Source organism: Mobula birostris, chromosome 9 (assembly GCF_030028105.1).
Source record: "Mobula birostris isolate sMobBir1 chromosome 9, sMobBir1.hap1, whole genome shotgun sequence".
Taxonomy (NCBI): domain Eukaryota; kingdom Metazoa; phylum Chordata; class Chondrichthyes; order Myliobatiformes; family Myliobatidae; genus Mobula; species Mobula birostris.
Genome location: NC_092378.1, coordinates 149,512,347 through 149,535,678, shown reverse-complemented (window position 1 = coordinate 149,535,678; position 23,332 = coordinate 149,512,347). Strand labels below are relative to the sequence as shown.

Below are 23,332 nucleotides of genomic sequence, written 5' to 3'. Positions count from 1 at the left end.
ACTGACAACTGCTTCCAAAGTCACTCCAGCCTCCACTAATAATTGAAAGGATAAAAAAGCTTACAAAGATCAGCTTTACTTGTCACATATATATCAAAACAGAAATGTGTAATTTGCTTCAACAACCAACACAGGTGAAAATGTACTGGGGCGACCCACAACAGTCACTGTGCTTCTGGAGCCAACGCAGCATGCTAGCAGCTCGCTGACCCTAACCTTTATGCCTTTGGAGTGTGGAAGGAAACCGGAACGCCCGGAGGAAACCCACAAGATCATGGGGAGGACGTACAAAGTACTAACAGACAGCGGCAGGAATCGAACCCCTATCTTTGCCACTGTGACAGTGCTATGTTAACTGCAGTTTTACAACGTAATGATCTCCCAGTCCAACAGTGCCGCTCCAGATTTTAAACTCTACTCTCTGGAATGGGATTAGAACCCGCAATCGTTTGACTCAGAAGACAAAAGTGCAAACCACTCCACCCCCAGCTGACACCGAAACCAGAGCTGTCAATTTTTGATTTAAAGGGTTCACTCACTTTGCAAGCATTTAACTCCCCACGGTGGAGCAGTTGTTAGGAAACTCTTGTGCTGTGCCAGGGGACGAGCCAGTGGCAAGGAGGCACCGGCCAATATTTTCCTCCACCCTCCTCACAGAAGTCAACACGGGAGCAGTGACAGGGCTGATAGCGTGGCGAAAGAGACCCCGGTCAATCCCCACCTCCGGCGCTGTCTATGTGGAGTTCACCCTGTGCCCGTCTACGTTTCATCTTCACTACTCTGGCTTCCATAAGACATAGGAGCAGAATCAGGCCATTTGGCCCATCGAGTCTGCTTCTCCATTCCATCAAGGCTGATTCATTATCCCTCTCAACCCCATTCTGTCTTTTCCGAGTAACCTTTGATGTCCAGACTAATTAAGAACCTATCAACATCTGCTTTAAGTATACCCAATGACTAAGTCTCCACAGCTGTCTGTGGCAATGAACTCCACAGATTTACCACCCACATCCTCCTTGCCCTAAAGATGAGTCAGGAAGTAGATTTTATCTTCCACATAGAAGATGTGTTCTTGAGTTCTGATATCATCGCTCCACAAATTCCGAATCAGAATCAGGATCAGGTTTAATATCGCTGGCATATGTCATGAAATTTGTCACCATGTGGCAGCAGTGCAATGTAATACAATGCAATTTCGAATGTTGAAAGGCATGGACAGAGTGGATGTGGCAAAGTTGTTTCCCGTGATGGGGGAGTCTAGTACGAGAGGGCATGACTTAAGGATTGAAGGGAGCCCATTCAAAACAGAAATGCGAAGAAATTTTTTTAGCCAGAGGGTGGTGAATCGGTGAAATTTGTTGCCACGGGCAGCAGTGGAGGCCAAGTCATTGGGTGTATTTAAGGCAGAGATTGATAGGTATCTGAGTAGCCAGGCATCAAAGGTTATGGTGAGAGGGCGGGGGAGTGGGACTAAATGGGAGAATGGATCAGCTCATGATGAAATGGCAGAGCAGACTCGATGGTCCGAATAGCCGACTTCTGCTCCTTTGTCTTATGGTCTTATAAGTAAAAAACCTGTAAATTACAGTAAGTATATATTTTTTTATTCCGTTAGTCTCGTGAGACCATGGATTTGCGCCTTGGAGGTTTTCCAGGATGCAGGCCTGGGCAAGGTTTATGGAAGACCAGCATTCGCCCATGCTGCAAGTCTCCCCTCTCAACTTTCTGCAGCTTATTTCAATCCTGCACAGTGCCCCCTCCACCATCCTAGATGGTGATGCAGCCAGTAAGAATGCTCTCTGTGGTACATCTGTAGAAATTTGCAAATATCTTTGTGACACACCAAATCTAACAAAACTCCTAATGAAATATAGCCCCTGTCATACCTTCTTTGTAATCACATCGATATATTGGGATCTGGATAGATCCTCAGAAATGTTCTCTTGCCAATGCTACAAATTTCTCCTCTGGCATGTTGGTGGGTATGAACTCCTTAAAGACAGTGGTAGGAATTGAACCCTGATCGCTGGCACTGCAAAGCATTGCACTAACCACGGTGCTACCGTGGCCATGGGAAGAGAAAACCTTTGCATCTTCTGCCTGATGGCAGGGGGTACAGTTATTACCCTTCAACCATCAGGCTTCTGAATCAGCGTGGATAACTTCACTCACCTCAACTCAACTCTGAAATGATTCCACAGCCTATGGACTCGCTTTCAAAGACTCTACACCTCATGTTCTCAGTACTATTTATTTACTCATTTATTAATTATTGCATATTTTTGTATTTGCACAGAATGTCTTCTGCACATTGGTTGTTTGTCAGTCTTTGCGTGTCGGTTTTCATTGATTCTGTTATATTTCTTTACTCTACTGTGAATGCCTGTAAGAAAATGAATCCCAGGGTAGTGTATGGTGACACATATATACTTTGATAATAAATTTACTTGGAACTTTTAAGAGCAAATGACTGGGGTGGGAGGAGTCCTTGATTATGTTGGCTGCTACCCGAGGCAGCAGGAAGTGTTGACAGGATCCATGTAGGGGAGGCTGGTTTTCATGAAGTTTAGAAGGTTATGGGTCAAACGTGGGCAAATGGGATGACCTCAGATGGCCATCCAGGTTAGCATGGACCATTTGGGAAGAAGGGCCTGTTTCTGTGCTGTATGACTCTCATTGGGATTCCAAGCCATTTATAGACCCAGGGTCTTGGGCTATTACTGTTTTTTGTGTGATGGCATTTTACTGATGTCTTATATTTGCTAGATGTACCTTGTGCTGTGTGTGATTGTTGGTACTGTGTTTTGTACATTGGACCCTGGGGTAACGCTGTTTCATTTCGCTGTATCCATGTATGGTGGAATGACAATTAAACTTGAGCTTGAAACTGTTTGAGGGGTTTATGTGGCCTACAATCACCTTCAGTCCTGCATACAGTTTCTGGTCCCCCCCCCCTCACAGGGAGCTGGGTGCCTCCCACTGTTGGTGGGTCTGCCGCTATACGGGCTGGGTCAGCACTGTGCTGTGAGCAAGGAGGCTCACCCCACAGGGCATTCGGAACCGGGAGATTGAAGCACACAAGTTCCTGAGGTTCTCAGCAGTCTGGATGTCGGAGAGGTTACTTCAGGAGAGAACCCTGCGGTTCTCAAAGGCTAGATATCGAGAGGATATTTCAGGAGAGAACCCTGAGGTTCTCGATAGGTTGTCGAGAGGATACAAGATTGTTTAATGTCATTTCCAGTACACAGGTGTAAAGGAGACTGAAATAATTGTTACTCCAGATCTGATACAGGACAAAAAAAAACCCACAATAATTGAATAATATAAACATGAGAAAGTCTGCTGATGCTGGAAATCCAAAGCAACACACACAAAACACTGGAGGAATTCAGCAAATCAGAGAGCATCTGTGGAAATGAACAAAGAGAAGACACTTTGGACCAAGGCCCTCCTTCGGGACTGGAAAGGGAGGGGGAAGAGGCCAGAATGAAAAGGTGGGGAGAGGGGAAGGAGGACTGGCTGGGAGGTGATAGGTGAAGCCAGGTGGGTAGGAAAGGGAAAGGGTTAAAGTGGAAGGAATCTAATAGGAGAGGAGAGTGAAGAGAAATATAAATACATTGGATAGCCTATACGGAGATTGATTATATGTCCATAAAGTGATGCCTGGCACAGGAGTGCTTGTACATTGGATGACACTGACAGGAAATGATAAAGCAGTGATAGTGGGGCATGTGGAGGGGTGGGTAGTGGGCAGAGATGATGATCAGCCTCACTGCTTTTGAGCCTGGTGGTCCTGGTGTGGATGCTACGTAGCCTGCTCCCTGATGGGAGTGGGACACACAGTCCATGAGGAGGGTAGATGAGATTCTACATGATATTGCCGGCCTTATTCCTGACACGTGTCTGTATATATGTCCATGATGGTGAGTAGGCTAGTGCTGGTGATGCGTTGCTTAGTTTTTGATCAGCTACAGGGTAGACTGATTGCAGTAGTATTGTTTAAGGAGCACTTGGATAGGGGCAGGACGTCGAGTGATATGAGCCAAGCGCAGGACAGCGGGACACTGTGGTCAGCATGGATTCATTGGGCCGAAGGGTCTATTTCTGAGCTGTTGTTGCTCCACGACTCTACAGCACATTGAAAGGTAATAGAGGAAGGGGCCCTTTGGCCTATCATGACTGTTCTGACCATGATCCCGACTTAAACCACAGCACTTCTGCCTGAACATAGTCCAGATTCATCCACTCACTGCCTGCTCATGTGTCTGTCTAAATGCCCCTTAAAGTGACTCAAGAAGGTAGCATCCATCATTAAGGACCCTCACTAATCTGTACGTGCCTTCTTCTCATTACTACCACAAAGGAGGAGGTACAGGAGCTTGAAGACACACACGCAACGTTTGAGGAACAGACTCTTTCTCTCCACCATCAGATTTCTGAACAGACAATGAGCCCATGAATGCTAACTCGCTATTTGTCTTTTGCACGATTTGTTTATTTATTTATTTGTTTGTTCGTTTAGAGATACAGCGTGGGACAGGCCCTTCTGGCTCGATGAGCCGCATCACCCAGCTATCGCCCGATTTAACCCTCACCTAATCACGGGACAATTTACAACGACCAGTTAACCTACAACTGGTCCGTCCTTGGAGTGTGGGAGGAAACCGGAGCCCCCGGAGGAAACCCACACTCCCATGGGAAGGACGTACAAACTTCTATCAGATGGCATTGGAATTGAATTGTGGACTCCAATGCCCCAAGCTGTAATAACGTCGCGCTAACCGCATGCTGCCCTTTTACGATTTGTTTCAGTTTTGCGTTATTGCACCTTTTGAAATTAGAATATTTAATTAGTGTATTTATTTAGAGATACTTATTTAATTTATTTATTTTTACTGTAACACAGTAATTTTTTTAAGCATTGCACTGTACTGGCAAGCTAGGCAGTGTACTGCTGCCACAAAACAACAATCTTCATGACATACATTTATAGCTGGGGTGCCTGAGACTTTTGCACAGTACTGTGTTTGTCAACGTGGAGTGGAGAGCCAGTTTGTAAATCTGGGCAGAGCAAAGGATGCTGGGAATAGTGAGGGTGGAGCGACATGGCAGGGGTGTGGGACAGGTGGCAGAGAAGGAGTGCCAGGGGTGGGGGTGGTGCGGGTGTAGACATATCACGCCCTGAGACACCAGGCAAGGTCATTTGATTCCAAGCAATTGGTCTATTAGTCATTACAGAATGTCTCTCTGGTGCTTCCCACTCCCTCCCCTCTCCCTTCCCCTTTTCCTCACCATGATTCCCCTCTCCCTGTCTCCTTCCCACTCTCAGTCCACAATAGAGACCCATATCAGAATCAGGTTTGTCATGAAATTTGATTTTTTGTTTGCAGCAGTACAGTGCAATACATAAAATTACTACAGTACTGTGTAAAACTCTTAGGCAACTCTGGCTATACATACAGTATGTGCCTAAAACTTTTGCACAGTCCTGTGTGTCAGTGATTCTAATTCCGATTCTTCTGAACAATGACAGATGGGATTTACTGCTGACAGATGTGTAGCAATGGACTTGGAAAGGTTAAGTGGGATAGGACATGCACAGTAAATGGCAAGACCCCAGGGAGTGTTGGTGAACAGAGGGAGCTTGAGGTCCCTGAAAGTAATGGCACGTAGATAGTGTAGTGAAGAACGCGTATTAACATATATTTTAAATAGCTTGAATGTTCCAATCTTCACTGACTGTGACAGAGTACAAGAACAGGGACAACCTGTTACAATTGGTTAGGCCACGGCTGTGATGTTGTGTGGAGTTAGAGCCATAGATTAATACAGCACAGAAACAGGCCCTTCAGCCCATCTAGCCCATGCCAACCGTGGTGCCCAGCGAGGTAATACCACTTTCCCACATTTGGCCCATATCCCTCTACAGCACAGTAGTGTAGTGGGTAGCGCAACGCTTTAAAGTACAGTCGACCTGGGCTCATTTCCCGCTGCTGCCTGGAATGAGTTAGTACATTCACCCCCATGACCGCATGGTTTTCCTCCCACAGTACAAAGGCGTACTGGTTAGTAGGTTAATTGGTCATTATAAATTGCCCTGTAATTTGGCTCTGACTAAACTGGGGAAATTGCTGGGTGGTGCAACTCAAACGGCCAGAAGGGCCTATTCTGCGGGGTATCTCAATAAAAATTAATAAACACCTCCCATCTAAATATTTGAATGTTGCTATTGGTTCCTGTCTCAACCACTTTCTCTGACAGCTCAATTCATATACGCACTGATCTCTGAGGAATTTCACACACACCCTCCCCTCAGATCCATTTTAAATCTTCACCCTTTCGTCTTAAACCGATACCCTCTAGTTTTTGGCTTCCTTCCCCTGGGAAAAAGACTGTGCATTCACCCTATCTATGGCCTTCATGATTTAACGAGCCTCTGTGGTTGCCCCTCGGCCTACTATATTCCGGGGAATAAGGTCCCGGCCTGTGCAACCTCTGAGGCCCACAAGTCCTGGCAGCATCCTCATAAATCATCTCTGCATTCTTTCCAGATGAACGATGTTTCTTTTATCACTGTTCCGCTCATGCTGCTGTAGAACGTGGGTGGTGAGGGTGGAGCAGAGATCCAGCACAATGCAGGGTTTCGACCTGAAACATCAGCATTTCCTTTCCCTCCACAGATACGGCTCGAATGCTCGGAGTTGTTCCAGCAGTTTTTTTTCTTTCACAGCAGAAACGGCCTCCCCCCGCCTCACATGGGTTCACCAGCATTCACTCATCACCTGCCCGTTTCTATTCCCATTCCCATTCCAACATGTCAGCCCATGGGCTCCTCTACCGCCACCATGAGGCTACTCACGTTGGAGGAGCAACACTCATATTCTGTCTGGGTAGCCTCCAATAATTTCTCTCCCCTCCCTCTTTCTTTTTCCATTACCATCCTGGCTCACCTCTCATCCCTTCTCACATCCCTCTGGTTCGCCTCCTCCTTCCCTTTCTCCCATGGTCCACTTTCCTGTCCTGTCAGCTTCAGCCTTTACCTACTCCACCTATCACCTTCCAGCTTCTTATTTCATGCCCATCTCCCACCCACTCACCTTCCCCCTCACCTGGTCTCACCTATCACCTGCTAGATTCATACTTTAACCCCATTCCACCACCCACTCACCTCCTCCCTCAGCTGGTCTCACCTATCACCTGCCAGATTCTACTCCTTCTCCTTCCCGTAACTTGTTATTCTGACTTCTTTACCCTTTCCATCCTTGTGAGGTGTCTCGGCCCTGAAACATAGAAAATCTACAGCACAATACAGGCCCTTCAGCCCACAAAGTTGTGCTGAACATGTTCCTACCTTAGAAATTTCTAGGCTTACCCATAGCCCTCTATTTTACTAAGTCTGTTAAAAGACTCTATCATATCTGTCTCCACCACTGTTGCCGGCAGCCCATTCCATGCACTCAGCACTCTCTGAGTAAAAACTTATCCCTGACATCTCCTCTGTACCTACTCCCCAGCACCTTAAACCTGTGTCCTCTTGTGGCAACCATTTCAGCCCTGGGACAAAGCCTCTGACTATCCACACGATCAATGCCTCTCATCATCTTATACACCTCTATCAGGTCACCTGTCATCCTCCGTCGCTCCAAGGAGAAAAGGCCGAGTTCACTCAACCTGTTTTCATAAAGCATGCTCCCCAATCCAGGCAACATCCTTGTAAACCTCCTCTGCACCCTTTCTATGGCTTCCACATCCTTCCTGTAGTGAGGCAACCAGGACTGAGCACCGATGTTGACTGTTTTTCCCTCTCTATGGATGCTGCCTGTCCTGCTGAGTTCCTCCAGCATTTTATGTGTGTTGCTTCATTTGTTTTTCTGCTGAAGATTCCAGTCTCTTGTGTTTCTGCGAGGATGTTACCCAGGGAGGAGCATTTCAGTTTAAGGAGAGGCGGGATGGACTGGGTTTCTTTTCCATGGAGTGGAAGGGATGCATGACAGAGTTACGTAAAGTTGTGAGGGAGATACGTAGATGTAGCATGAAATGAACGAGAAGATTGGTGCTCAGGTTGTTCACCGGGCCTGGAGGTTTGGTCACAAACGTTTCATCAGTAGACGAGGTGCACAACTGAGTGTGGGTTTTGCCGAGTGCTTGTGTTTATATTGGTCTGACTCACTGATCTGGTTGGTTGACTGTCACGTGAACAACGGTCTTACCAATGGTCCGATGGTTCAATGCTTTAGAAAGCCCCTCAGGGTCATGATAGAAGAAAGGGCTATTTCTGCATTGTGTAAATAAGTTTGGGGTGGGGGGGGCGTAGGGCAGGGTCACAGCTTAAAACTAAGGAATCCCAATTTAAGACATAGTTTAGTAATGTCACATGTCTTTGGAACGCAGGGTGTCACACGTGTAAGGAAGAGGGGGAAGGATTTGTGAAAATCATGAGGATGAAAGGTGGGCGGGAATGCAGAGCTGAGGTTGCAACTGGATCAGTCGAAATTTGATTGGGTATTGCAGAAGGTTCAAGGGTCCATGTGGCTCCCTGCTATTTCCTGAGTGAAGTACGTGGATGGGAGCGGTTTAGAGGGATATGGTCCAGGTGCAGGTTAGACGGGACGAGGCAGAAGATTGGATCAGTATGCTCTAGATGGGCTTAAGGGCCTGTTTCTATGCTGTAGGGCTCTATGACTCTATCAGCAACTCCCTCTGACTCCCAGCTTCTGACTGTGTCAGATTTTAGTCGCACGAGGCACGCGTGTGCGACCCCATACCTCACCGGAGAGCAGGAACTGTTTTGTTCAGCAAGGAATTGTATATTTGCATTCTGCTAATAGAAAGCTTGGTTTCAATAATTTTGTCAGAAAATGGTAACCTCTGCCACCTCCCTCATCACGCTCGTTCCACTACATTAGCTTACAAACCCCCGAGTTCTCAGAGCGATTCTGACGTCTCCTGGTGAGTTGCTGCTCCTGGCCACTCCTGTTGTGAAGTTGGCATTTGAGCCTCATCATTATCACACAGAAAGATCATCAAAATAAATTTATCATCAAAGTACATATATGTCACCATGTCCCACCCTGAGATCCACTTTCTTGCAGGCATCCACAGGAAAGTAAGGAAATACAATTTCTAAAAACTGTACAAAAACAAAGACTGACTAATAACCACTGTGCAAAAGAAGACAAATTACGAAAATAAAAAATAAAATAATAATACTGAGAACATGAGTTGTAGCGTCCTTGAAAGTGAGTCCAGAGGTTGCAGGGAGGAGGTACGGGAGCTGAAGGCACACACTGAATGATTCAGGAACAGCTTCTTCCCCTTTATCCTTTGACCCCAGCATCTGCAGATTATTTTGTGTTTATATTTCTTCCCCTCTATCATCCTAGTTTTGAATGGACATTGAAACCATGAACACTACCTCACTACTTGTTGAATTTGACTATATATATATATTCACAGTTTTTGTTACTATGTATTGCAATGTACTGCAGCCCATGACAACAAATTTCATAGCATCTACCGGTGATATTAAACCTGGTTCTGATCTGTTCAGTGTTCAGATGAGTGAAGTTAGCCACACTGGTTGAGGAGCCTGTTGGTTGAAGGGTAATAACTGTTCCTGAACCTGGTGGTGTGGGATCTAAGGTAATGATACCTCCCTCCCTCCGAATGGTAGCAGTGAGAAGAGAGCTTGGCCTGGATGGTGCATTTGTAATCTGATTGACACCAGCCTTCATTCCCTACGTAAGGGAATTAACTACTCTTTTCCTTAAGGAACAGCCTGGGTGGTGTGGTAAACCATGTATATATGTTGTAACTCGGTTACCTGTCTGGACACACCCCTCTGCTGACTGCCCCTGTGGCTCCTCCCACAGAGTCCTGTATAAAGGTGTTCGCCTTGCCCCTCCCCCTCAGTCCGGGGGCAGACACTCACTGTGGAGGTCGTATTGTACAGCGAATAAAAGCCTTTCAGTATTTTACCAAACCTCAGTCTTTTGGAGTAATTGAAGGTGCTTCAGGTGGCTTTTACCTTACGTGAGTAAAGCAGGGGGCTGTGTGCTTAGCTCCCTGCTCTACTCTCTTTACACTTATAACCGTGTGGCTAAATAGAGCTCCAATGTCATATTCAAGTTCGCTGACGACACCACTATCATTGGCCGAATCAAAGGCGGTGACGAATCAGCATACAGGAGGGAGATTGAAAATCTGGCTGAGTGGTGCCACAACAACAACCATTCACTCCACGTTAACAAGACCCGGGAGCTCATTATTGACTCAGGAGGAAGAAACCAAAGGTCCATGAGCCAGTCCTCGTTGGAGGATCAGCGGTCAGCACCTTCAAATTCCTCGGTGTTATCATTTTGGAGGATTGTCCTGGGCCCAGCATGTAAGAGCAATTATGAAGAAAACACTGTAGTGCCTCTGCATTATTAGGAGTTGTGAAGATTCAGCATGCCATTAAAACTTTGACTAGATATGTGGTGTAGCGTATATTGACTGGCTGCATCACAGCCTGGTTTGGAAACACCAATGCCCTTGAAGGGAAAATCCTGCAAAAAGTAGTGGATGTGGCCCAGTCCATCACAGGTAAAGCCCTCCCTACCACTGAGCTCATCTACATGCAGCATTGTTGCAGGAAAATAGCATCCATCTTCAGTGACCCCACCACCCAGGACATGCTCTCAACTCGCTGCTGCCATCAGGAAGAAGGTACAGGAGCCTCTGGACTCACCCCACCAGTTTCAGAAACAGTTACTATCCCTTAACCATCAGGTTCTTGAACCAAAGGGGATAACTTCACTCAATTTCACTTGCCCCATCATTGAATTGTTCCCACAACCTCTGGGCTCACTTTCAAGGTCTTTTCATCTCAGGTTCTCGATATTTATTGCTTATTTATTATTATTATTATTTCATTCTTTTCATATTTGCACTTTTGTTATTCTATTATGGAATTATTGAGTATGCCCACAAAAAATGAATCTCAGGGTTGTGTATGGTGACATATACAGTACTGTGCAAAAGCCTTTGGCACCCTAGCTAGATATATGTGCCTAAGACTTTTGCACAGTACTGTTTTGTCAACGTGGAGCGGAAAGCGAGTTTGTAAATCTGGCAGGAGCAACAGATGTTGGGAATGGTGAGGGTGGAGCATTGCAGGAGGGGTGTGGGACAGGTGGCAGAGAAGGAGTGCCAGGGGTGGGGGTGATGCGAGTGCAGACACACCCGGCTCTGAGACAGCAGGCAAGGTCATTTGATTCCAAACTATTGGTCTATTGATCATTACAGAATGTCTCTCTAGGGCTTCCCGCTCCCTCCCCTCTCTCTTCCCCTTTTCCCAACCCCTTTTCCCAACCATGATTCCCCTCTCCCTGACCCCTTCCCACTCTCAGTCCACAATAGAGACCCATATCAGAATCAGGTTTATCATCACTCACATATGACGGGTATTTTTTAAAATTTTGCAGCAACAGTACAGTGCCGTACATAAAATTGCGACAGTACTGTGCAAAAGTCTTAGGCACCATAGCTATATATCCATATGTGCCTCGGACTTTTACCCAGTACTGTATGTACTTATTACCTTTTAAATTTTTAGTAAAAGTAAACGGCGTTTTCTTATCTGTGTGCCTCCTGCCAATGGACAAGTCTCATTAAACTGTAGTGTTTTTTTTCCAGGCAAACCAGGGAGCAGGAGACTCCTCCTGACTTCTTCTACTTCTCCGACTACGAGAGACACAACTCGGAGATTGCTGCCTTTCATCTGGACAGGTGAGACTTCTGTACCCAGCACAGTACAGCACGGGAACGGGACCCTTGGATCAAAAATCTCTTCTACGTTCATACAACATCGAAACCAAAACACTACAACACAGTACAGGCCCTTCAGCCCACAAATCTCTTATACGTTCATACAACATCGAAACCAAAACACTACAGCACAGTACAGGCCCTTCAGCCCACAATGTTGTGCTGACCCTTTAATCTACTCTAAGATCAATCTAACTCTTCCCTCCCACATAGCCCTCCATTTTTCTGTCATCCATGAGCATATATAAGAGTTTCTTAAATGTCATTAATGTACCTGGCTCTATCACTTCCCCCGGTCAAGTGTTACTCACGCCCAACTCTGCGTAAAAAAAACCTACCTCTGACACCTCTTCTATACTTACCTCCAATCAGCATTAAGTTATGAGCAAGACACCCAAAATGCTGGAGGAACTCAGCAGGTCAGGCAGCATCTATGGAAATGAGCAAATAGTTGACGTTTCAGGCCAAGACCCTTCTTCAAGATTGAAACATCATCTGTTTATTCCCCTCCATAGATGCTGCCTGAGCTGGTGAGTTCCTCCAGCAGTCTGTGTGTGTTGCTCTGGATTTCCAGCATCCGCAGAATCTCATGTTCACCTTAAAACTTTGCACCTTGGTGCACCTTAAAATTTTATCTATCCTGGGAAAAAAAATCTCTGGGTGTCCACTCGACCTTTCCTCTTAACATGTTGTACACCTCTATCAAGTCACCTCTCATCCTCCTTCACTCCAAAGAGAAGAGCCCTACCTATCCTCATAAGCTATGCTCTCTAATCCAGGCAGCATCCTGGTAAATCCATCTCCCTCCATTCCCTGCACCTTCATGTACCTATCGAAATGCCATTATCACATCTGCTTCCACCATTACCCTTGGCAGCCCATTGCTGCCCCCAACACTTTCTATGTAAAAACCTTCTCCTGCAACATCTCCTTTAATCTTTAATCTTTCCCCCTCTCAACTTTAGTGAATATTCACTGTTAGTTGCCATCTCTACCTGGGAGAAAGATTCTGACTGGCTGCCTTATCTATGCTTCTCATAATTCTGTCACCTTCTACAAGGTCTCTCCTCAGCCTTTGATACTCTGAAGCAAACAACTCAAGTTTAGAGTCATAGAAAAGTACAGCACAGAAGCAGGCCCTTCATCTCCTCTAGTCTGTGCCGAATCATTTAAACTGCCTATTACCATCAACCTGCACCTGGACCAAAGCCCTCCATAACCCTACCATTCATGTACCTATCCAAACTTACTTTAACCATTGACGTTGAGCTTGCATGCACTACTTACACTGGCAGCTCATTCCACACTCTCATAAACCTCTGAGTGAAGGAGTTTCTCCTCATGTTCCCCTTAAATATTTCACCTTTCGCCCTTAACCCATGACCTCTGGTTGTAGTCCCACCCAACCTCAATGGAAAAAGCCTGCTTGCATTTACCCTAGCTACACCTCTCATAATTTCGTGTACCTCTGTTGAATCTCCCCTCAATCTGCTACATTCCAAGCAATAAAGTCCTAACCTAATCAACCTTTCCTTCTAATTCAGGTCCTCTAGCCCTGACAACATCCTTGTAAATTTTCTCTGTACTCTTTCAACCGTATTTACATCTTTCCTGCAGGCGAGTGTCGAACCTCTTTATGGCTCAAATCCTCTAATGCAGGCAGCATCCTAATAAACCCCTTCTGCACCATGTTAAGTGCTTCTGCATCCTTCCTGTAATAGTGTGATGAGAACTACACACAATATTCCAAGTGCAGCCTAGCCAAGGTTTGATTAGCTGCAATATGGCTTCCATACACTTACCCTTAGTGCCTTGAACAATGGAGACAAGTGCCCCATATGCCTTCTTTACCACCCTATCAAGAGTTAAGTGTGACTGAGGGTTTATTTTACTCTCTCGATGGTGGCCCTCTTTTTCCTTTGAAGGATTCTGGATTTCCGACGTGTGCCCCCGGTTGCTGGGAGACTGGTCAACATGACGAGGGAAATCCGAGACGTCACCCATGACAAGAAACTCTGGAGGACCTTCTTCATCTCACCAGGTAGGCAGCTTGGTTTGGTGGTGCCCTCGCAATGCCACCTCCCTTCTCTGCATCGCGCCCCCTCAACAATGAAGCTCCTAACTCACGGCAGTAGGTAGGCTAAGGTTAGAGGGGAGGGGATTGTTGGAGGGAAGTGCCTGAGTGCCCTCTGGCTGAGTCGTTCCTTGGTGAATCAGTTGTATCAAACTACAGAGAAGCACACCAAGTTCTCTACTTCTTCAGAAAGTTGAGGAAACTTGGCTTGTCCCTGATAATCCTCAGCAATTTTTGCAGATGCACCTTGGAAAGTGTCATGTCTGGATGCTTTATGGCTTGTTATGGCTCAAGACCACAAGAAACTATAGCGAGTTGTGCATGTTGCCCAATCCATCACACAAACCTGCCTCCCCTCCATGGACTCCCTTCACTGCCTCAAGAAAGCAGCCAACTTTATCAAGGACCCCTCCTATCCTGGTGATTCTCTCTTCTCCCTCCTTCCATCAGGCAGAAGATACAAAAGCTTGAAAGCACATACCACCAGGACTTGAGCCTTCATTATGTGCTGTGCCATATGACATGGGCAATCACGGTCTTTCTACGACCATGTTCATTCTTGGCAAATTTGTCTACAGAAGTTGTTTTGCCATTGCCTTCTTCTGGGCAGAAGACTGGTGACCCCAGCCATTATCAATACTTTTCAGAGATTGTCTGTCTGGTGTCAGTGGTCGCATAACCAGGACTTGTGATATGCACCAGTTGCTCATACGACCATCCATCACCTGCTCCCATGGCTTCACGTGACCCTGATCATTGAGCTAAGCAGGTGCTACACCTTATCCAAGGGTGACCTGCAGGCTCACAGAGGGAAGGAGTGCCTTATGCATCCTTTGGTAGAGATGTATCTGCACCCCGCCAAGTAGTCGAGGTTCAAAGTAAAGTTTATTTTCAAAATCACCACATACAACCCTGAGATCCTTTTTTCTGTGGGGATACGTAGCAAATCTATAAAACGTAACCATAAACAGGATCAATGAACAACAAACTGTTCAAATGAAAATATAAATAAACAGCATTAAGTAATGAGAGGATGAAATAACAGGATAAAGAGTCCCCCAGTTGGGAAACACTGTATGAGTTAGTTATCCCTTTTGCTCGAGAGCCTGATGGTTGTCAGGTAGTAAGGTGGTGTGAGTCCTGAGGCACTTGTACCTTCTACCCGATGGCAGCAGCGAGAAAAGAGCGTGGTCTGGGTGTGAGGATCTTTGATGATTGTGCCGAAGGACCTGTTCTCTATGAATGCTACCATCCTCTGTGAATCTGTGAGGTAATACTCTTGACATATGACAGTGCCTGGCAGAATATTCTCCATCTTGTGCAAATTAGCTTCCCTCCGAAGTGAGCCCAACCAGATTTCAGGACATTAGAGTTAGATTTCAAAGTCGAGTTTATTGTCATACGCGCAAATACCTGTAGGCACAGGTGAAGTGAAAGTGAATCACAGAAGCATAGCCTCAGAGAAGCAATGTTCACAAGAAAAATATGAATTAAACATCAGTTATACACAATTTTTACAATAAGTAAACAAGGATGTACACACACAAAATGCCGGAGGAACTCAACACCAACGGTCCCTCCAGTGTTGCTGCAGGGACCAGATATTGCTCTGAGCAGGACATTTTTACACTGGCTGAAAACTGCGTGGCTCTTTAATAAAACGTCATAAGGGCAATGTGCGCGGGAGCATTTCAGTAACTGCACGGCTGCTGCCACGCAGGTTAGAGGGAACAGTGTGAGCAGGTCAGGCAGCATCTATGGAGGAGGATGAGGAGTCTACATGAGGAGGATGAGGGGTTCAGGCACTTCGTTAGGACTGGAAAGGAAAGTCGCTGAAGCCAGAGTAAGAAGGTGGGGGGAGTACGGGTGAGGGGGAAGGTGGATGGGTGGGGAACGGGAGACAAAGTAAGAAGTTGGAAGGGGATGGGTGGAAGAGGTAAGAGGCTGAAGAAGGAGGAATTCAGTGGGAGAGACATCCCCCCTCCCGTCCTACCCACTCACCTTCCCTTTCACCTTGCACTCATCCTATCTATACCTCTCCCTCTGTCAAATCTCCCCTCATTCTCCTGTGCTCAAGGGAATGAAGTCCCATCCTATTCAGACTTTCCCTATAACTCAGGTCCTCAAGTCCCAGCAACATCCTCGTGAGTTATCATTAAACATAAATGAAGCACCAGGCTACATTTGTCGTACTGTGCACAGTTCCGGTCGCCCTGTTGCTGGAGGCTTTGGAGAGGATGCAGAAGAGATTCCCCTGGATTTGAGAGTAGGAGCTAAAAGGAGAGGTTGGACAAATCTGGACTGCTTTCTCCGGAACGCTGGAGGCTGAGGGGAGACCTGATAGAAATTTGTAAAATTATGAGATGCATAGATTGGGTGGTGGGGTGGAGATATGTCTCTACCAAAGGAGGTGTAAGGTGCTCCTTCCCTCTGCTAGCCTGCGGGTCACCCTTGGGCAAGGTGTAGCACTTGCTTATCCCCTGATCAGGGTCATGTGGGAGGAGGTGGTGGACGGTCGTACAAGCAGCCGGTGCATATCACAAGTCCTGGTTATGCGACCACTGACACCAGGCAGACAATCTCTGAAGAGTATCGATACTGGCTGGGGTCACCTGTCTTGTATAGACACTGCCTAGAAGAAGACAATGGCAAACCACTTCACCATGACAGCCCATTTCTTACAACACGGCACATAATGATGATGATGATAAGGGAAAGGTATGTCGCATCCGGAGTTTCTCTCCACGCCTCTCTGACGTAGTGGGGAACCGCGTACGAGGCTAGCTGCAGCAGTGGTTTGCCATTGCCTTCAGCCGGGTGAGTTTCCAAAGAGATCACCAGCTCATAACCCAGCACGGATGGAAAGCATGCAGGGGAGCCGGCTGGATTCGAACTCGGGACCTTTCCTCCCGAAGTCCGGCGCTGATGCCACTACACCACCAGCTGGGTCGATGATGATGATGATAGGTACAGTCTGAATAACTTTTCCCACAGTGAAAATGTCGGACACTAGACCAGGGTTCCCAACTTCTTTTATACCATGGATCCCTACCATTAACTGAGGGGTCCATGGACCCCAGGTTGGGAACTCCTGCACTAGAGGACATGCATTTAAGGTGAGAGGGGGAAAGTTTAAAGGAGATGTGGGACACTCACATCAGCTTTAATGTCACCAGTGTATGTCTTCAAATGTGTTCTTTTTGCCACAGCTGTACAACCCAATACATAATAATAAATAACCGAATTACAGTAATTATATATATATATACTATATATTAAATCATTTAAAATAGAACCATAGCTACAGCACAGAAAACAGGCTATTCGGCCTTCTAGTCTGTGCTGAAACTTTATTCCGCTAGTCCCATTGACCTGCACCCAGTCCATAACCCTCCAGACCTCTCCCATCCATGTATCTATCTAATTTATCTATCATTAAATTAAATAATTTGTGCAAAAAGGAGTGAGGTAGTGTTCATGGGTTCAATGTCCATTTAGCAATCATATGACAGAGGGGAAGAAGCTGTTCCTGAATCATTGAGTGTGCGTTTTCAGGCTCCTGTACTTCATCCTTGACAGTAGTAAAGAGAACAGGGCATTTCCTGGGTTTTGGGGTCCTTAATGATGAATGCCTCCTTTTTGAGGCATCACTCCTTGAAGATGTCCTGGATATTAAGGAGGCTAGTGCCCATGATGCAGCTAACTAAATTTACAACTGTCTGCAGCTTATTTCGATCCTGTGCAGTAGCCTCCCCCACCCCCATGCCAGACGGTGACGCAGCCAGTTAGAATGCTCTCCTGTCTTGTAAAGACACTGCCGAGAAGAAGGCAGTGGCAAACAAGTGTTTTACACAGAGGATGGTAGACACTAGAAGGCACTGTCAGGGTAGGTGCTGTACACGGATATAAGAGCAACATTTAGGAGGCAATTAGACAGCCCCATGAATGTGCGGGGAACAGAGGGATATGGATCATGTGGCAGCAGAACAGATGGGTTTAATTTGTCATGATGGTGAACACAGATATGATGGGCTGAAGGGCCTGTTCCTGTGATATACCATCCTGGGCTTTATAATTACTCAGTCCCATACTGGGATCCACCACTTCCCATGTAAGAGCCTGCGATGAGCTTATCCCACCGCACGCTGCCTGTGGTAACCTGGCTGACTGGCACCCATCCTCCTTCCCTCTTTCTCTCTCTCCGCGCAGCCAACAACGTCTGCTTCTACGGAGAGTGCTCCTACTACTGCTCCACCGAGCACGCTCTGTGCGGGAAACCCGACCAGATCGAGGGATCGCTGGCGGCCTTCCTGCCTGACCTGGCCCTGGCCAAAAGGAAGACGTGGAGGAATCCCTGGCGACGGTCTTATCACAAACGCAAACGAGCGGAGTAAGTCTGGTGGGGGGGATAGTGGTGCACGCCTCCCTTCGGGGCAGTTCCCAAAGGGACTAAACTGGGAGGGGAGGTGATGACAAAGATGGCGGCTGTGGTGTTTCAGTGTTTTGTCCTGTGTTTTTCTTTTGTTCAATAATAGTATCCATTGATCCTCTCGGAATTACATTTCACGGAAAATGCAATGGATTTATCCACATTTTATTCCATATATATATACTTTAATCTGTAACTTGATTTTTATATAATTCTTTAGTCTTTCTGTTACATGTCACACTAACACACCACAGCTAATTACTGATATATGTAGACATATATGGCGAATCAAGTTGATCATTGATCATTGAGAGAGTCTTATCCACCATCAAGGGACGGTTAGGCTTGAAGGGCTTTGGAGGGATTCAGATCACGTGCAGACCAAAGGGGATTAGTCTAATTTGTCGCCACAGTCGACACAGACATTGTGGTCCGAAGGGATTGTTTCTCTGTCCTGTTCTATGTTCTAAGTAAGTTAGACATTGTACAATTCGCTGCTGATTTTCCATTATTGATGCATATTTTACAAAACTTTACCTCAAGCCAGGAAACTGAAAAGAGTAAAAACAAATAACTGTAAATGATTACTGGAACCTATCGCGTTTCAAAACTAGAACGTGGTTTTATTATTTAATTTTGACCTAAAGTTCAATGGGGAAAAAGCCTTAAAACCATGAAGGGTGATTTCCTAGCACTGAAGTCTATAACAAAGCAGGAATTGGTGGGGAATATGAAAGTGGAAGGGAGCACGGGGGAAGGGGGGATTCACTAGTATGAATTATTTACCAGCTATTACTGTAAATAAACCCTGGGATAAACTGTTGAAGGAAGAAAGACAAGGGACGATTTATACATCTGTATGACTTATATATCAAACGTTGAGGTAATAGACCTGGGGATCTGGTGTTGCTGGAAGCATGTTGGAGGGGGCAGGGTTGCCAAAATAGTTTATATACATCAGTGTGCAAGCTACAGTTCTGTGCAAAAGTCTTATAGTTAGCAAGCCTAAAACCTTTGCACAGAACTGTATATTGGTTAAAATAGGACGGTGGTTGGGAAACAGAATTAAGAGTATTTAGGCAACACACTTTATCAAAGTTGCTGGTGAACGCAGCAGGCCAGGCAGCATCTCTAGGAAGAGGTACAGTTGACATTTTGGGCCGAGACCCTTCGTCAGGACTAACTGAAGGAAGAGTGAGTAAGAGATTTGAAAGTGGGAGGGGGAGATCCAAAATGATAGGAGAAGACAGGAGAGGGAGGGATGGAGCCAAGAGCTGGACAGGTGATAGGCAAAGGGGATACGAGAGGATCATGGGACAGGAGGCCTTGTGTTAGCTCAGTAGTATTAAGTGTTATTTGGTAAATGGAGAGGCATAATATACAGAACTATGAGACAGTCATAGGCACCCTAGCTATATATATGCCAAAGACTTTTGCACAGGACTGTACTCCAGATGTTACAGTATTAAAGGACCTTGGATAGACCTTGGGCTGTTATATACCTGGGATTTATACACTAGATGTCACGTTAAATAGACACTGGGATCAGCAGTTGTTTGTGGGGGGGGGGGGTGTCATCTTATGCCCAGTATGGCTTATACAACAGATGTTATGGTACGTAGACCCTGGGGAGCAGTTGCTGCTGGGACAGAGAGATAGAGAGCAAGGATTAATGTATACCCCAGTGTGACTTATTCAACAGATGTTGTGGTACATAGATCCTGGGGATCAGCTGCTGATGGACAGAGACAGGGGTTGACTTGTACACCAGTGTGACTTATACAACAGATGTTATGACATATAGACCCTGGGGAGCAGTTGTTGCTGGATAGAGAGGAGGGGTTGATGTATACCCTATACAGCAAATGTTGTGCGACAGAGACCCTGGGAAGCAGCCGCTGATAGTCAGAGACAGGGGCTGACTTGTACACCAGTGTGACTTGTACAGTAGATGTTATGGCAGAAGGACTTTGGGATTAGGGGGCTGGAGAAGCATTGGGTTAACTGGGGGGGTGGGGAGGGGCAGCTCGATGTGAGAGAGATTTGCGCGGATACTACAATCACTGACTGTGCTACTAACAGAACTCTCTGCTTCCACCCCCGCCCCCCCCCCGAGCAGATGGGAGGTGGATCCTGACTACTGCGAGGAAGTCAAACAAACGGCACCTTACAACTTGGGCACATGGCTCCTCGACCTCATCGACATGACTATTTTTGACTTTCTCATGGGTAAGGAAGGCTCGCTGTATGTAATGAGGTTGTACAGGACAGGAATTGGCCCCCCAGCCCGTAGGGCCGAGCACCCTGCACTCCTGGTAAATCCTAGTGTTCTTGCCCGGTGACGGTACGGGCAGGAGATCCCTGCTCTGATTTTGCTGAATCATCTGACATTCGGCAGCCTCAGAGATCAGCTGGTGGGTATATTGAGGTATGAGAAGTACAGTATTGATGGACTGAATGGTTTCCTCTTGTTTCCTGTAATTCAGCTGACTTATGAAGGGATAGAAGCAGGGCCTCAAACCTTGATAGATTTTGGGATATGCAGGGAATCAGACAGATGTTTGGGGGGAATAATTTGTGGTTTAGGGGAAAGAGTAGAGGAAACTGCACTGAGAGGATTGGTACATCGCATAGATCTGACGGGTCCTCGTGATTCTAAGCTCCTAAACCTATAGAGCAGGACCTTTGGTGTTGGGCGTGACTTCGGGAGACGAGTAGGGAAGCAGAACTGATCTACTGGAACCATTCATTTCGAGAGGACTAGAACATAAAAGCAAGGATGTAATGTTGAAGCTTTATAAAGCACTGGCGAGGCCTCACTTGGAGTATTGTGACCAGTTTTGGGCCCCTTATCTAAGAAAGGATGTGCTGACACTGGAGAGGGTTCAGAGGAGGTTCACGAGAATGATTCCAGGAATGAAAGGAATAATGTATGAGGGGCGTTTGATGGCTCTGGGGCTGCACTGACTGGAATTAAGAAGAATGAGAGGGGACCTTATTGAAGCCTATTGAATGTTGAAAGGCCTCAGTAGAGTGGATGTGGAGAGGATGTTTCCTATGGTGGGAGAGTCTAAGACCAGAGGACACAGCCTCTTAATAGAGGGTACTCCTTTTAGAATGGAGATGAGGAGGAATTTCCTTAGCCAGAGGGTGGTGAATCTGTGGAATTCGTTGCCACGTGTGTCTGTGGAGGCCAAGTCATTGGGTATATTTAAGGCGTGAACGATTCTTGGTTGGTCAGGGCATGAGAGGATAAGGGGAGAAGGCAGGAGATTGGGGCTGAGGGGGAAAATGAATCAGCCATGATGAAATGGCCTAGCATTTGGGCTAATTCCTCCACCTCAGCAACTTTCCCCTCTCAAGGCTCCATGATCCCTTCAAAGGATCAAAGGTCCATCAGCCTCCACCGTCGAGTCAGTGATGGAGCACCCACTGTCCGTGGGGTTATACAAAGTCTCACAACCCTCAACCTTACTTGACCAGCCCCTTACGCTGAGACCAGACATCCTGCCTTTGGACTCTCAGGATCTCAGCTAGCCAGACTCCATCTGTGGAGGGAGATGGACAGCCAACATTTCAGATCCAGGCCCTTTATTGGCCTAAAAGACATAAAATTTTAATTAAAAAGTAGAAAGGTATACAAAGTTGGATGTCAGGGGTAGAAAAAAGCTCCGAGAAGGATATCCATCACCTTCACACTCGTCCCACTGCTCTTCCTTTCCTGCTATCCCCCTGCCCTCCCCACCTCCCCACCTCCCCACCTCCCTCACTTGGTTCCATGCTTCATCTTTCTCTCCTGTCAGAGATTCCAGCACGTGCAGCCCCTTTGACACCTCCACCTCTCACCTCCCAGCATCTGTCGCTATCACTGCTCTCCTCTCCTCCATCTGCCTGTCGCCTCTCCTCACCTGGATCCACCCATCACCTGCCAGCTCTTGCTCCGCCCTTTCCCTTCACCTTTTTATAGTCGCCCTCTCCCCGTCTACCCATTCAGTCCAGATGAAGGGTCTCAAACCGAAACATCAGCTGTCCATTGCCGTCCGCAGATGCAGTCGGACCCATTGAGTTCTTCCTGCACCTTTGTGTGATGCTCCAGATTCCTGCGTCTGCAGTCTCTTGTATCTCCTTTAGACATGCAAGTCCTGCTATGCTAATGAAGGCTTGTCACAAGATATAAAGAAATAAGATGAAGATCATGAGACTATAAATTGCGGAGAAATTACTTTAGACAGAGGGTGGTAAATCTGTGGGATTTGTTGCCACGAGAGGCTATGGAGGCCAAGTCATTGGGTGCATTTAAGGCAGAGATAGATAAGTTCTTGATTAGCCAAGGTATCAAAGGATATGGGGAGAAAGCAGGGGAGTGTGGATGACTGGAGGAATTGGATCAGCCCAAGATTTAAAGGCGGAGCAGACTCCTTGGGCCAAATGGCCTACTTCTGCTCCTGTATCTTATGGTCTTATAAAACATATAGTAATGTGCAAAGGCTTTAGGTGTGTGTATATATATATATATATATATATATATGACACGTGAGTGATGATAAACTTGATTCTGATATGGGTTTCCATTGTGGACTGAGAGTGGGGATGGGACAGAGAGAGGGGAATCATGGTTGGGTAAAGGGGAAGAGAGAGGGGAGGGAGTGGGAAGCACCGGAGAGATATTCTGTAATAATCAATAAACCAGTTGTTTGGAATCAAATGACCTTGCCTGGTGTCTTAGGGCTGTGTGTGTCTGCACCCGCACCACCCCCCCCAGCACTTCTTCCTGTCCTACACCCCTCCCGTGGCAGTCCACCTCACCACTCCCAACATCCTTTGCTCCCACCAGATTTACAAGCTCACTGTCCGCTCCACATTGACAAACACAGTACTGTGCAAAGGTCTTGGGCACCCTCGCTATATGTATGTGCCTAAGAATTTTTCACAGTACTGTAGGAGCATAATTAGGTCATTTGGGCAATCTAGTATGTTCCACAGTTCTGCCATGGCTGACTTATTATAGCCTCAACCCCATT

General features: G+C 46.5%; 1 protein-coding gene across 1 annotated transcript in view; it reads left to right on the top strand.

The window, feature by feature from the left end:
* Positions 1-23,332, top strand: part of LOC140203186 (extracellular serine/threonine protein kinase FAM20C-like) — a 118,451-nt gene that overhangs the window by 81,645 nt on the left and 13,474 nt on the right. The window contains exons 4-7 of the mRNA XM_072269103.1: positions 11,677-11,769; positions 13,734-13,849; positions 18,092-18,272; positions 20,431-20,540. Of these exons, the coding sequence (XP_072125204.1) occupies positions 11,677-11,769; positions 13,734-13,849; positions 18,092-18,272; positions 20,431-20,540 (500 nt within the window). The remainder of the gene's footprint in view (positions 1-11,676; positions 11,770-13,733; positions 13,850-18,091; positions 18,273-20,430; positions 20,541-23,332) is intronic.